This window comes from Humulus lupulus, chromosome 6 (assembly GCF_963169125.1).
Source record: "Humulus lupulus chromosome 6, drHumLupu1.1, whole genome shotgun sequence".
Taxonomy (NCBI): domain Eukaryota; kingdom Viridiplantae; phylum Streptophyta; class Magnoliopsida; order Rosales; family Cannabaceae; genus Humulus; species Humulus lupulus.
Window position 1 is genome coordinate 220,369,866 of NC_084798.1, and position 15,379 is coordinate 220,385,244.

Below are 15,379 nucleotides of genomic sequence, written 5' to 3' on the forward strand. Positions count from 1 at the left end.
TTTCGGCCATTCTACATTAAAATATTCATTAATTAACTAATTCAAATTATGTATGTCTATTGTTTTTTGTTATAAAATTAACATTTATTCATTATGGTATTTCCAAACCTACCCTATTCCGACCTAGTGGATCCCTTGGAGATAGTAAGAAGTCATGTACTTCTCCTCAGTTTTTTAAAATGTTTATCAAACATTTAAAAAAAATGAGGAGCAGTACATGAATACATTGTCTATCCCCAAGACATCCACTAGGTGCATCGCTATTATTTTTTGTTATTGAATTAACATTTTATTACTTATTGTCTTTCCTAACCTACCCTATTCCGACCTAGTAGATCCCTTGGAGATAGTAAGCAGACATGTGCGACTACACACTTTTTCAAAATATTTCATCAAACATTTTGAAAAAATGAGTAGCAGTACATGAATACATTGTCTATCCCCAAGGCATCCACTAAGTGCATCACTATTATTTTTTGTTATTGAATTAACATTTTATTACTTATTGTCTTTCCCAACCTACCATATTCCGACCTAGTAGATCCCTTGGAGATAGTAAGCAGACATGTGCGACTACCCATTTTTTCAACATATTTCATCAAATATATTGAAAAAATGAGTACCAGTACATGAATACATTGTCTATCCCCAAGGCATCCACTAGGTGCATCACTATTATTTTTTGTTATTGAATTAACATTTTATTACTTATTGTCTTTCCCAACCTACCCTATTCCGACCTAATAGATCCCTTGGAGATAGTAAGCAGACATGTGCGACTACCCATTTTTTCAACATATTTCATCAAATATATTGAAAAAATGAGTACCAGTACATGAATACATTGACTATCCCCAAAGCATCCAATAGGTGCATGTGTACCTATATCTAATACTATCATTAATTAATGATAATAAATAAACTTTTCATTGAATTAAATAAAAAGTTACATACACTTGTTTAAATTACATATCACTGTCCTCGTCATCACTAACTACAACATCATTACGAACATCACTATCACTATCACTATCGACTAGAACATTATCGTCATCCTCATCGTCTTCATACTCGACCAACGTGTCGTCTTCAAATTCAACTTCATCATCGACAACAAATTCATCTGAACCTTCGCCAACCAAATCATCAACGTTGTGCACTTCAGTGGCATTGACATCAACCCGATCATACTGAAGATTATCAAAAATTGGAAGTTCTACCCACAACTGAAATGAAGAAGAATTAACTTCTTGCAATATTGGTATATCATTTGTGGTCTCAGTATCATCAACATCGGAATTTGTGAAATCCCATACATTCCTTGGAATGTATTCATTAACGAGCCTCCAATCATCCCCATTTTTCACATCTCGAAGATAATACACCAACTTCGCTTGAGATGCGAGAACGAAAGGATCATCTTTATAACATTCTTCTTTCACATATACGCTCGTAAAATTGGATTCCACTTTAATTCTACTTGTATTGAACCATCTACACTTGAATAGGACAACACTGTAACCCATCAAGTAGGACAATTCAATTACTTCTTCCAAAACTCCATAGTAGTTCACTCCTTCCTCACTTGGCACCATTACACCGCAATTTTGTGTTTTAAGCTTCATATCACGACCACGAGTCACAAATTTCACACCATTCATTATCATCCCTGGATATGAATACACGGTGCCGCTTGATTTGTTTGCGAGAGCATACAATTCATTATTCACTTCAGTAGGTGTTGACTCATGCAAACCGTTCACCTATCAACATTAACATTGAAAGTTAGTTTTGGATTGACTAAGTGAGGTTTCAGAAAAGAATTGACTAATATACATACTCTTTCTTTGAACCACTGAGGAAAATCAGTTTCTTGTTGAACTTCAAGATTCAAGCCCCCCCGTCTTCTTAATTCATCCATATGCTCACTACAAATGAACAAAAAAACTATGATTTTGGCATTTACTCGGTATATAAACCAAACATCATTATTGAAAAAATACTAGAAAACACACCTAAGGTACTCCTTAATTTCGGCACAATTGTTCAAGATATACCACTCAGCCTTTTGCTTTAATTGCGGATTGAGGAGCATACTTGATTTCTTACCAAATGGACGACCAACAGCCTTATAAATAGAATATTCCCGATTTGGTTGGGATTCAACGCGATCGTCATTCCTCTCAGGTCGATTGAATCGAGTCTCAACCCCCCGCAGGTACATTGAGCAAAAGGTTAAAGCCTCGTTCACCACGTAAGCTTCTGCGATTGAACCTTCAGGACGTGCACGATTTCTTACATATTGTTTATAAACTCCCATCGAACGTTCAATGGGATACATCCACCTAAAGTGCACGGGACCGCCAAGAATTGCCTCTTTCGGAAGGTGCAAAACCAAATGCACCATAATATCGAAAAATGCTGGAGGAAATATCATTTCCAACTTGCATAAAATGGTGATAATGTCTGTCTCCATCTTCTCAAGGTCTTTCACATTCAAAGTCCGTGCACAAAGTTTTTTGAAAAAACCGCACAACTCAATAATTGGCTTCCGAACTTCCGGAACCAAAAACGACCTAAGTGCGGCGGGCAACAACTGCTGAAACAACACGTGGCAATCATGTGATTTCAACCCAGTTATCTTGCCATCATTGACATTGACATTCTTCGAAAGGTTTGCAGCAAAACCGTCCGGGAATTCAACTGACTTCACAAATTCACAGAAAACTCGACGCTCCGGGACACTGAGGGTGTAACTGGCGTGCGGTTTCTTCCACTTGTTTCCCTCTTTGCGGAGGTGGAGTTTTTCCCTAATTTTCATGTCTGCTAGATCAAGTCTTGCCTTGTCAGTGTCTTTAGATTTTCCCTCTAAGTTCAACAAAGTTCCCAAGACACTGTCGCAAACATTCTTCTCAATGTGCATTACGTCCAAATTATGCCTCAACAATAACTCCTTCCAATAATCAAGCTCGAAAAATATGCTCTTCTTCGACCAATTAAGTTCAATCGGAGCCCTTTTGCGTTTCACACCACCAAATTCTTTGTGTTTCCCAGGATGTCTAATCAGCAAATTCTCTAATTGCTTCAAAACATCATCACCGGAGTAATGTTTCGGTGGTGGCCTGAGTTCCCTGTTACCGTCGAATAGTGCTCGTTTGCTCCTCCATTCATGATCCATATCAAGAAATCTCCTATGGCCAATGTATGCAATTTTACTTCTAATCCCTACAGAGGGAGTTTCTTCATTGCATGTGGGACACGCCTTGTACCCTTTTGTGCTCCACCCAGACATCATAGCATAAGCTGGGTAGTCGTTAATGGTCCACAAGACTGCTGCACGCATATTGAACAATGTACTATTGTATGCATCTCTTGTCTCGACACCATTCATCCATAACTCCTTCAACTCGTCAACCAAAGGTCTCATATAGACATCGATATCTTTTCCAGGTGAAGAAGGACCTGGAATAAGAATAGACAACATTAATGACTGTGGTTTCATGCACTTCCACGGCGGCAAGTTGTATGGGACAAGTATTACAGGCCACATGCTGTAAGAGTTGCTCATGTTCCCAAAAGGATTGAAACCATCTGTAGCCAACCCAAGCCTAACATTTCGAGGTTCGGCTGCGAAAGATGGGTACAACTCATCAAGGTGCTTCCACGCCTTACTGTCAGCGGGGTGCCTCATCACACCATCTTCCCTTGGCCTTTTAGAATAGTGCCATCTCATATCCTCTGCAGTATATCTGGAACTGTACAGCCTTTTCAATCTCGGCGTCAACGGAAAGTACCGCATGACCTTATGGGCCACTTTCTTCCCGTTCCCACGATTATCTTGCCAGCGACACTCACCACAAACCGGACAGAATTCCAAATTCGCATTCTCCTTCCAAAACAGTGCACAGTCATGCTTGCAAGCATCGATGGACTCATATCCCAATCCAATACTCCGCAACTTTGCCTTCGCCTCATAGTTAGACTTAGGTAAAATTGTTCCGTCAGGCATAGCGTCGACTAACAATTCCAGCAAACCATCAAAGTAATGATTGCTGCACTTGTTAATTACTTTGAGATGCATCAGCTTCACCAAGAAGTTCAACGCGGAATACTTTCGGCAACCCGGGTACAGTTCACTTGACATCTCCTTAAATAAATTGTCATACTTGTCGCGATGTTGAGGATCATCTTGGGGAGGATCATTATAGTTTCCATGGGGAACGTCATCTTCAGCGTAAACATCCTCCAGGATATCCGCTATCTCATCTCTATCATGATCTCGTACCACAGCTGGTGGCGACGGCAGCGCCTCTCCATGGTAATGCCACACTTTGTAGGACTGTACGATGCCATTGTTGAATAAATGCATCGAAATTGCATTTATAGGCTGGAACTTAACATTCCCACATTTCTTGCACGGACAGCGAACCAAACCCCGATCGTTCAACTGATTTTTGGCGATATCGAAGAACTCCTTAACACCATTTCTATACTCCAGAGACCAACGATTCCTCGCACTCATCCAGCTTCTGTCGCTTGCCATCTTTAAGCGAAATAATTAAGAAAATATTAATAATTGTCTTAAAATAAGGGAAATGATAGTCAAAGTATTTCATGACTGTTTGTCTCCCTAATTATCACTAACTGATAATAATATCCTATCTCTGGCAAAAATAATTATTTATAGAGATATTTCCGGCTAAATTACTCAAACTTACAACTTACTAACACTTAAATGACACGTGACACCACATGATTGGTACACATTATTATTATTATTATTTTAAATAATTTTTCATAAAAAAAAAACATTTTTTATTTTTTATTTTTTTTAAAAAATCCAATTTATTGTTTTCCAATTTAAAGGTAACAAAAAATAATTTTTTTTTTCATTTTTTACAAAAAAAAAATCAAATTTGCTGCTTTTAATCAATTATTTAGGATTAAGTAAAAAAAATATTTAATCTTAAATTATTGCTTAGATTTTAAACAAAATTACTTAATCTTTAATTGAAAACAAGTAGACAAAATGATAAATAGGAAGATTTTAATAATAATAAATTAAAAATTTTGAGGATATTAACAATATAAAATTAAATTTTAAAAAAAATGTATTTTTCATACTTAATCTTAAGTTGAAAAAAATTTTGAATTTTTTTTTAAAAAATGTAAATTTTATTTTTTTGTTAAATTAAAAAATATTTTAAGAATAATAACAAATTTTATCAATCATGTACTGCCACGTGTCCGTTGACTAGTCTACTTTAACATTTACTTATTTATTACTTTTAATTTAAAATTAATTTAATTATACATTAATCTCCATTTTGTAATTTTTTATTAAATTCTTTAATTTGTATTGGATTATTTACTTAATCAATAATAATTTTATTATATTTATATTTTATTAAATCATTTATATTTTTAACTTTTTCAATTACAAAACATCTAATATTAATGTTAAAATTAATTATTAATTATTAATTATTATGATTGGTAATTTTATTTTATTTAAATTATAGTTAAAAATTATTTTTTTGATGAATTTTTAATTATACTTAAATATTTATTTAATTAATTATTAAACTTTTATTAATTTTACTAACTCCAACAAAAATTGGGCAGCATAACGACTATATTTCAAACTATCCCAAAAATTTAAAAACCTACAAATTAAACACATATATAACCAGAATAGTCCCAGAGCAATATACAGAACATTCTCATAACATGCACAACATAAACCAAGATTAATAACATATATCAAATCTTTCTATATCAGTAACATCAAAACAATTTATTTAGTAAATATTTATAAACAAATAATATTTAATATAAAAAATATAATATATTTTTTTTTAATATACATAATCTAATCTATTTTTTAATATACATATTAAGCATTAAAATTAAAAAAATATACATTCTCAAATCAAATTTTTTTTAATAAATACTAAAATTATATTTTCTTTTTCATTATTAATATCATTTTTTTAAAACTACACATTTATTTATTTTATAAACAGAAAAATATAATTATAATAACAAATATCACACACATACATTTATATTAATCAATTTCTACAAAAATTTAACATTAAATAAACATATATACACACCCATTTACAGAAATACATAAACATATATCCATATACAAACATATATACAGATATATAAAAAAAAAAAACCAAATTTAAGTATATATATATATTCAGATATAACTAATATATATATATAACTAATATATATAAATATATACATATATATAAACTAATATATATAAATATATACATATATATATTCGGATATAACTAATATATATAAATATATACATATATATAAATATATACATATATATATTCGGATATAACTAATATATATAAATATATACATATATATATAATCATATATAAATATATATATATAAACCGAAATATATATAAACATATATAAATATATATATAAACTAACCTTTGCATTTGTTTCACCGAGAGAGTTACAACACACCTGTTCATAGGGAGAGAATAACAAAAAAAAAATACAATTACAAAACATAATATTGAGAAAAAAATCCAAAAATGTTAAAAAATTTCTCATTTTACTAACCTTGAGAGATGCTTCAATATATAACTTGAGCCACGGCGTGGGATTATGGGACACCGGTGGTCGGAGACTATCACAGAGGAGAGAGAGAGAGAGCTTACAAACTCAGAACAGAAATGGGGAAGAAGGAGGCTGCGGCTGAGATATATCGTTAAGACTTTTGCCGGCGCGTTTCGTTGCGCCGGCAAAAGTCTAAAAATGCGCCGGCAAAAGTGTTTAAGTAAACCCTAAAGTAAAACGATGTCGTTTTAATTATGTCGACTTTTGCCGGCGCGTTTTGTCACTTTTGCCGGCGCAACGAAACGCGCCGGCAAAAGTAAGCCCACCTACTTTTTATTTCAAACGTGTAAAAATTTAAAAACACGTTGACTTTTGCCGGCGCGTTAGGTGAAAGGCGCCGGCAAAAGTTTGTACGCTTATTTTGAAAAATCTGGCATTACTTTTGCCGGCGCAACCCCGACTTGCGCCGGCAAAAGTCATCTTTTCCGGCGTTAAATTGCGCCGGCATAGGGTTTGATTTTTGCCGGCGCAATTCATGAATTGCGCCGGTGAAAGTGATTTTTGCCGGCGCAATTACGAATTACGCCGGCAAAGAACTAGTTTCTTGTAGTGCAACAAAAGAGAGAATTATCCCAAGAAAATTTGAGTCCCAAAAAATGTCCCACTAATAAAGCAAGAGCTTCCACTTGACACAATCAATCACTTGAGTCCCAAAAAGTCATTATAGAAAAGCACGAGCGATCGAATATTCTTATACAAGTTCAATAAAAATAAAAAGAAAAAATCAAACCATAAATAGTCACTAAACTTATAACATCAATTTAAAAAAAAAAATACTAATAACATAACAAAGTCAAATAAATATTAACACAAGACAAAACCAAAAATAAAGTTGACACAAAGACAAAACTAAATTAAAATTGGCACAAGACAAGGCAAAAACCAAATTAGCACCAAGATTTCACTTTTATTTATTTTACTTGAAAGAGTTTGAGATTTCTTCTTTTATCTATTTTTATCATTATAATTTTGTTTATTTCTTAAGGTCTTTCACGCACACTATGATAGGATGCTCAAGTCTTTTTTCTTTTGTTTCTTTTGCAGAAAAAACACATTGATAGGATGCTTAATTATAAGTCACACGTGCAATAATCTGTTTTGAATCTAGTTTTTGGCACTGTAAATTATTCAAAATTTTTAGAAAATTTGCAGGATGCTCTAAATAACTTCAATATATACGGTCATAAAAAAAAACCATGCTGAAAATTGTTCATGTGTCAAGAATACACAAAAACCCACCACTAGAACTCTTTTGGAAGCGCCCACAATAGATTTTCCATATGCTTAGATGTTTTATTGTGTTATATGTTGACCCTATTATATTGTATGCATTTATATATATATATTGTCAGCTCATCATATTCTTTTCTCACTCGTATGTACACTTATTTTTTTGACACATTTTTAACATAAAGATTGTTAATGACTTCCATTAGTTAGGACTTATTATTAGTTCTATTAATTTTATTTTTTTATAGCCTATGATAATAAATAAATAAAATATAATTAGTTAATATATATTAACAAAAAAATTATTTACAAATTAATTGTCAGATATTGTTGAATGCAATGAGAAAATCTCGAGATGTTCTGAAGATGGTACATGCGTGAATAATTTCAGAAACCATCGGTGTAGTGCAAGTTTATTTTTATATAGGTATGTCTTTATATACAGTGTGCATTTATTTATTTATTTATATGACTGTTGTTATTTTTCATCTTAACTATCTAACATTACATATTACATAGAGTGCCATCCTATAATTGATTAGCGATTTCCTATAAAAAAATATTTAATGCGCTAATTGCGATATGACACTTCCATGTGATGTTGGGAACCAGTAATGTCTCTTAACAATTCTCTATTTATATATATAATAAAAAAAAAACTTTCAAAAATTATATATATTAATTAAATAATAAAATAATTCAATTGGGGTAGCTATTACACCACTAGACCTCAACTATATATCCAATCTCATTACTTATATCAAATTACTAGTTAGCGAAAAAATTTTAATCACTATTAATTAATTATTTGTCATTGAAAAGTTATATTTATATGAGAAATTTGTGAAAATACCATCTTTTTTTAAGTGATATTGCACTCTGACCTACTTTTGATAATTTTTTGTAAAATGGTTTCTGCCTAAAATTCGACCAGTTGTCTAATTTTTTTCGATCAGTTGTCTAAATTTTTTTACCAGCTATTTGAATTTTTCGACCACATGTCTAAATTTTCGACTAACTGTCTAAATTATGAGAGGTCATTTTGCAAATAATTATTAAAACTAGGGTAGAATGAAAAATAATTTTAAAAAATAGGTTATTTTGCCAAATGACCCTATTTATATTTATCTATAAATTTTAATGTTTATGTTTATTTAATATGTTCAAATAAATGGGGTAGGGAATGATTCAAGTTATTTAGAATAAGAGTACTCTAGAGTTAGACGTATATAATTGTGGACTTAGACGTATAACAATATATACATTTATGACTAAACAAAAAAGTCCTCTAATTAATGCATTCAAAGACTTTTAAGCTGTTTATTATTGCTCGAGTCTTCTTTGCAATCCACATCTCAAATTAAAGGGGTAGGCCATGTCTTCTAATGCATGAAAGTTTGGTTCAGTAAAGACTTTTCAGCTGTGGATGTTTCCTCGAGTTTTCTATATTGGTTCATATATATCAGTAAAGATTTTTCAGTTGTGGATTTTTCCTCGAGTTTTCTATATATGCTTATTAATTTTTTATTTTATTTTATTTTTTTTCTGCTGAAAAGAACATGCACATACTGATAGGATGTCTTCTTCTTTTTCTTTTCTTTTTTTTTTTAAAAAGAAAAAAAAGAAAAATTGAATTTCACATATCTTTGGAATATTATATATTCTCACTAGTGTCACATAAATTCGTACTTCTTTCTCTATGGGTAGAGATGCCAGCTTCAATATCTCCATGGATAATGATTCTAGTACGACTCTTGCAACAAATCGTGATAACGAATATTGCAAATATGCATTCGTGATAGATTCTTATGAAATTGATAAATACAAAACATCCCATGATGATGATCTGGATTATTATGTTCCCGTCATGCTAGGTTGGTCCCTTAATGTTACATATTTCGACATATTTAAAACAGATGTTATGCCAACCACATCTAGCAGCTTCGACTGCGAAAGCTATGATGTTATTACTTTAAATTCCTCTCTAAATCGGATATACCGCTGTGACTGCCGTGAAGGATATCGAGGGAGTGCGTACATTCAGGACGGGTGTCAAGGTAATAAATACATATATATCATAATAAATACATATAAAATAGTAATATTTATTTCAAATATATATTAACAAGAAAAATAATACAAATTAATTGTCAGATATTAATGAATGCAATGATGAGAAAATCCCGAATCCATGTCAGGGAGGCAGTACTTGCGTCAACACAATCGGGGGATATCGTTGTAGTTACAAGACCAAATTTATCTTTATAGGTATGGTTTTATATACAATGCATATTTATAATTTTGTTTTGTATGTATGCCTGCTTATCAATTCATCATAAAATAATATTTTATAATGCATGCACGGTTAATTAACTAATTCTGTAAAAATAGGGAAAATTCATTATCAATATAGTGGTACATCTAGGAATTCATTCATTCCAACAAAAGTAAAAATAAATAATAATAATATTGGATATAATAATATATATTAGAACAAAATTTTAAATATTTATTTGTAAAATTTAAATAATACAAATACATTTTTTTGATAAATTGTAAATTTATTTTCAAATAAGGGAAATATTGTTAAAAATTAACTATAAAGTTTTGAAATTTTGGAATAATTGGAATTTTGCCACTTTTTTACTCGAACATTGCTACAATAAAATAGAGACATTTGCATCCCTTTTTTAAGTGATACAATAGAAACTTTCACGTCACTCTACAAAGCAATGTGTGTATGTAAACTTGTTGATATGAATCAATTTTCATAATACCTTAAAAAAATAAGTTAATGTGATAATTCTGTTTATTTATCATAAAATTTATATTAAAAAACTAAAGTTTTGAAGAGAAATAAAAGCAATATAAAGTTTTATTTAATTTACGCCAATTTAATATTACAAACTAATTGTTAATGCTTTGATTAAAAAAATGCCATATATTAGTGTTTATTTATTCATAACTTGTTAAACAGGAGTTGGGAGTGCTCTTGGAGTCTTAGTACTTGTTTTTGGTACATGGAGACTATACAAATTCATAATGAAAAGAAAAGAAATTAAACAGAAGAAAACATTTTTCAAACGAAATGGTGGCCTTTTGTTGGAACAACAAATACACTCGAGTGAAAACAATGTCGAGCAAACCAAGTTGTTCGATGCAAAAGAGTTAGAGAAGGCAACAAATAATTTTTGTATAGACAGAGTTCTTGGACAAGGAGGTCAAGGCACTGTGTACAAAGGAATGTTGGAAGACGGAAAGATTGTTGCGATAAAGAAGTCTAAAATAATTGATGAAGCCAAACTCTCTGAATTCATTAATGAGGTTGTTATTCTTACGCAAATCAATCATAGAAATGTTGTCAAGCTATTGGGATGTTGTTTGGAGACAGATGTTCCACTTCTAGTTTATGAATTTGTCCCAAACGGAACACTTTCTGAGTATATTCATGACAAAAATGCAGAGTTTCCTTTTACATGGAGTATGCGATTACGAATTGCAACTGAGGTTGCGGGAGCTCTCTCATACTTACACTCAGCAGCTTCTTTTCCAATTTATCATCGAGATGTTAAGTCTACAAACATACTCCTTGATGAAAAATTGAGAGCAAAAGTTGCAGACTTTGGTACATCAAGAACTATTTCCTTAGAGCAAACTCACTTGACCACTTTAGTTTATGGCACATTTGGTTATCTAGATCCAGAATATTTTCAATCAAGCCAATTTACAGATAAGAGTGATGTTTATAGTTTTGGAGTGATTCTTGTTGAGCTCTTGACTGGACAAAAAGCAATATCTGCCGCAAGATCAGAGGAAGGAAGAAGTTTGGCGACATATTTTATAATGACAATGGAGGAAAATAGCAGTAGTCTTTTCGACATTCTTGATGGTCAAGTTCTCAAAGAAGCGCCAAAAGAAGAGATCATAGTTGTTGCTGATCTTGCACAAAGATGCTTACATTTGAACGGAAGGAATCGACCTACCATGAAAGAAGTAGCAAAGGAGCTAGAAATGATACAAGTCATTGATAATAAAGATTCAAAGGGCAGTCGACATAATTATGAAGAGTTAGCGTATGCACAACCTGAAGTTATAGACTACTCTTGGAATGCTTTCACGTCATCAACTTTTGATAGTAATGCTACTAGCTCCTCGTTGCATCAAGAATTACCATTATTATAAGGTATCCTTTTTGTAATACTCTTCACTTATATTTTGTTTTTCAAATTTGGATAGTTAAAAATACAATAATATATATTTGACTGTTGAATTATAACTTGGACTACTTTATAGGTTATTGCAGTAGCATAATAATAATAATAATTTCTAGAGGTGACTAATTAATAAAGTAATTTGAATGTGTATATATATGTACTGTTTAATTGATTATAAAGCCAATTGGTTTCTACTTGGGGACGATCTAGTGTTGGGAATGCTTAAGTTTATTATTATAAGTTTAATTAGACAAATAAAAAAATTTAAAAATATTTGGCCGAAGCCTCACAGCCTCTCATTTCTTTGTTTCCTGCAGCTCTCAGCTCACATTATTCTCACGCACCCCACTGTGGTACAGTCTCTCTCTCATTCTCATTTCTCTTATAAATATATATATAGAGTAAATTATATGTTATAGTTTTGTATTTTAGAGTTTATAGTGTGCATAAATTAAATACAGTAATTAGTTCAAAATGGACTTTATTGTATGGAGTTATCAACTTTGGCTGATATTGTTGTCATTTTGCAGAAATATATATATTGCTTTTGGATTGAAGTTGGTTCTGATGAGTTGGACTTTATTGTGTGGAGTTTTCAACTTTTTATTTCATGAGACTTTGTTTTGAACATTTTATATATGGACTTTATTATATATGTACGAGACTTTGAATATTTTAGACTTGTAGACTTGTATAAGTGTGAGATTTTAGATAATTTAGACTTGTAATCTTTATGTTGAATATTATGTATATTGTAGACTTTATTATGCCGGTACGAGATTTTGGATGAAGACTTTATTATACCTCTGACTGACTGTTGTAGTAGTTGACCGAAGAGCAGAACAAGTTCCACTTATATAATTGAGACAGAAACTGGTTACCCTATTAAAACATTCCTATATAATCACTACAATTTTATTCATACAAAATATATCAAAGATGAAGAAGACAAAAACCAAAGAAAATAAACCATTTCGACAACCGAAAGATGAAAGACATAACCAATGACGAAAATGAAACTTTGTAGATTGAAACAAAGACATAATCACAATACATGTTTGTGCTTCATTCTTCCACCGCTCTCATTTACATTCTGGTTTAGTAGATGATATTATCATAACTGGCAGTGATTCCACACTTGTTGATAATTTCATTCGAATGCTTCATAACAAGTTTACTCTTCCAGACCTTGGGCAACTTCGTTACTTCTTAGGCATTGAAGTTTCCTACAGTTCTGGCCAACTGCATTTGTGTCAACAAAAGTACATCCATGATCTTCTCACCCACACTGATATGCTTGACTCCAAAGCAGCTCAAACTTCTGGCTCAGTCAGCAAGCCCTAGTCTCAACATGACGGCGATCCCATTGATGATCCTACTGAGTATAGACGTGTGGTTGGATCTCTTCAATATGTGACTATGACGAGACCCGACATTGCCTTTGATGTCAGCAACGCATGCCAGTTTATGCAGCAACCAACTTCTGCTCATTGGCTTGCTGTGAAACGCATTCTCCGGTACCTCCGAGGCACACAAACACATGGTATTACAATGTCAGCTACTTTTTCTCTTCATATCTCTGCCTTCACTGATGCAGACTGGTATCTAGCCCCGATGATATGCGGAGTACTAGTTGTTTTTGTGTACTTTTGGGTGACTCCCTTGTGTGGTTTCCCGTAGCAGCACCGAATTTGAATACTGTGCTCTCGCAAATGTGGCAGTTGAACTGGCATGGTACAAGCATCTCTTCCGTAAACTTCACCTTCCTCTTGATTCAGTTCTAGTGGTGCGGTTTGACAATATGAGTATTACGCATTTGGTTGCAAATCCAATATATCACGCTCGAACCAAACACATAGAGATTGACTTTTATTGAAAAGAACTCAATGTTAACTTTGTGGCCTCGGAAGATCAAATCGCTGACATTTTCACCAAGCATCTGTCTTGTGCCGCAAATTGACCGTTTTGCCAAGGCTGATCAATTTGAGGGGGTGTTAATCTGAGTAGTTAGTGTGTCTGTTTTATTGTAACAAGAGTTAGTTAAGTACTTAATTTTCTGATGTAACTCTTGCTTTATAAATACCAAAGTGCTCTGCTGTTGATTCATTGGTCACAGCTCATTTTCAATTATACTTTCTTCACATTAACTACTACCTCTTCCATTAAACTCCGTTAACTTAAACTATATTATACATATGTTCGATTTTGATTGGTCCATCTTTAATTGATCTATTTAGAATAATATAAATTAATATTAAGATAATAAAATCATTTTAAATAATTGAAAATTAAAAAAAAAACTTAAACAAATACATCCATATCTTCTAAACTCATATTTTATTTATTAAATTTTGTCGAAAAAATTATTGAACATTTTATTAAAAACTAAAATTTAAACAAAATAAATCAAATCCCTATCTAATTTGATTCTTTATCGTGCTCTCTTCCTTTTAATATAATTGTGGACCTAGACGTATAACAATATACATATGAGACAAAACAAAAAAGACTAGCTATAGCTTCAAAATTAATGGTTGATGATGACTAGTCCTCTAATTAATGCATTCAAAGACTTTTTAGGCTGTTGATTACTCGAGACTTTTATATATATATATAGGGCATTGCTCAAGTGGAGACTGTAAAAACGTCTCCACCGGTGGGGACGTTTATTTTGCACCCTTTGATCAAATAAAGGGGTGTGATTTTCCTAATATTTGGTCTATCTCTCTCATAACTATTCTCTCTCTCTTTCCCTCACAATCGAACCCATTCACATTCACAACTATTCTCTCTCTCTTCCGAATCTGTTTCCTGCTCTTGTTAGGCTAGTAAGACAAATCTATTTACTTCAAACTAGTCCGGCCATTGATCTCTAGTCCGGCCATTGATCTCTGCTGTACCTGGAATCCAAGTAATCCATCCGCTTGTAATCCATCTGCTGTACTTGGAGTTAGATAAATATTTTACTTTGTTATCGATAGGTATCGATAGAGATCGATGGGGACTCGATGATACAGACTTTGGGACTTTTATAGCATACCTCGATAGGCATCGATAGAGATCGATGGGGCCTCAATGGCACAGGCTTCTGGGTAGCTTAAGGAAATACCTCGATAGGAATCGATTTAGATCGATGGCGCCTCGATGGCACAGGCTTTTGGGTAGCTTAGGGAATACCTCGATAGGCATCGATATAGATCGATGGGGCCTCGATGGCACAGGCTTCTGGGTAGCTGAGGGAATACCTCGATAGGCATCGATAGAGATCGATG

General features: G+C 32.5%; 1 protein-coding gene across 1 annotated transcript; it reads left to right on the plus strand.

The window, feature by feature from the left end:
- Positions 1 to 9,592: 9,592 nt before the first annotated feature.
- On the plus strand, positions 9,593 to 12,885 carry LOC133786137 (wall-associated receptor kinase-like 1). The gene is made up of 4 exons (XM_062225350.1): positions 9,593 to 9,950; positions 10,871 to 12,076; positions 12,425 to 12,460; positions 12,638 to 12,885. Exons 1-2 carry the CDS (start codon positions 9,593 to 9,595, stop codon positions 12,073 to 12,075), a joined length of 1,563 nt encoding a protein of 520 aa, XP_062081334.1. The 3' UTR covers position 12,076; positions 12,425 to 12,460; positions 12,638 to 12,885.
- Positions 12,886 to 15,379: the final 2,494 nt, after the last annotated feature.

Bases quoted from the DNA above. Each gene is read 5' to 3' on its own strand.
- LOC133786137 (XM_062225350.1), top strand. From the start codon at position 9,593: ATGGGTAGAGATGCCAGCTTCAATATCTCCATGGATAATGATTCTAGT. The intron at 9,951-10,870 runs GTAATAAATACA...CTTGTTAAACAG, and splicing joins CATTCAGGACGGGTGTCAAG to GAGTTGGGAGTGCTCTTGGA.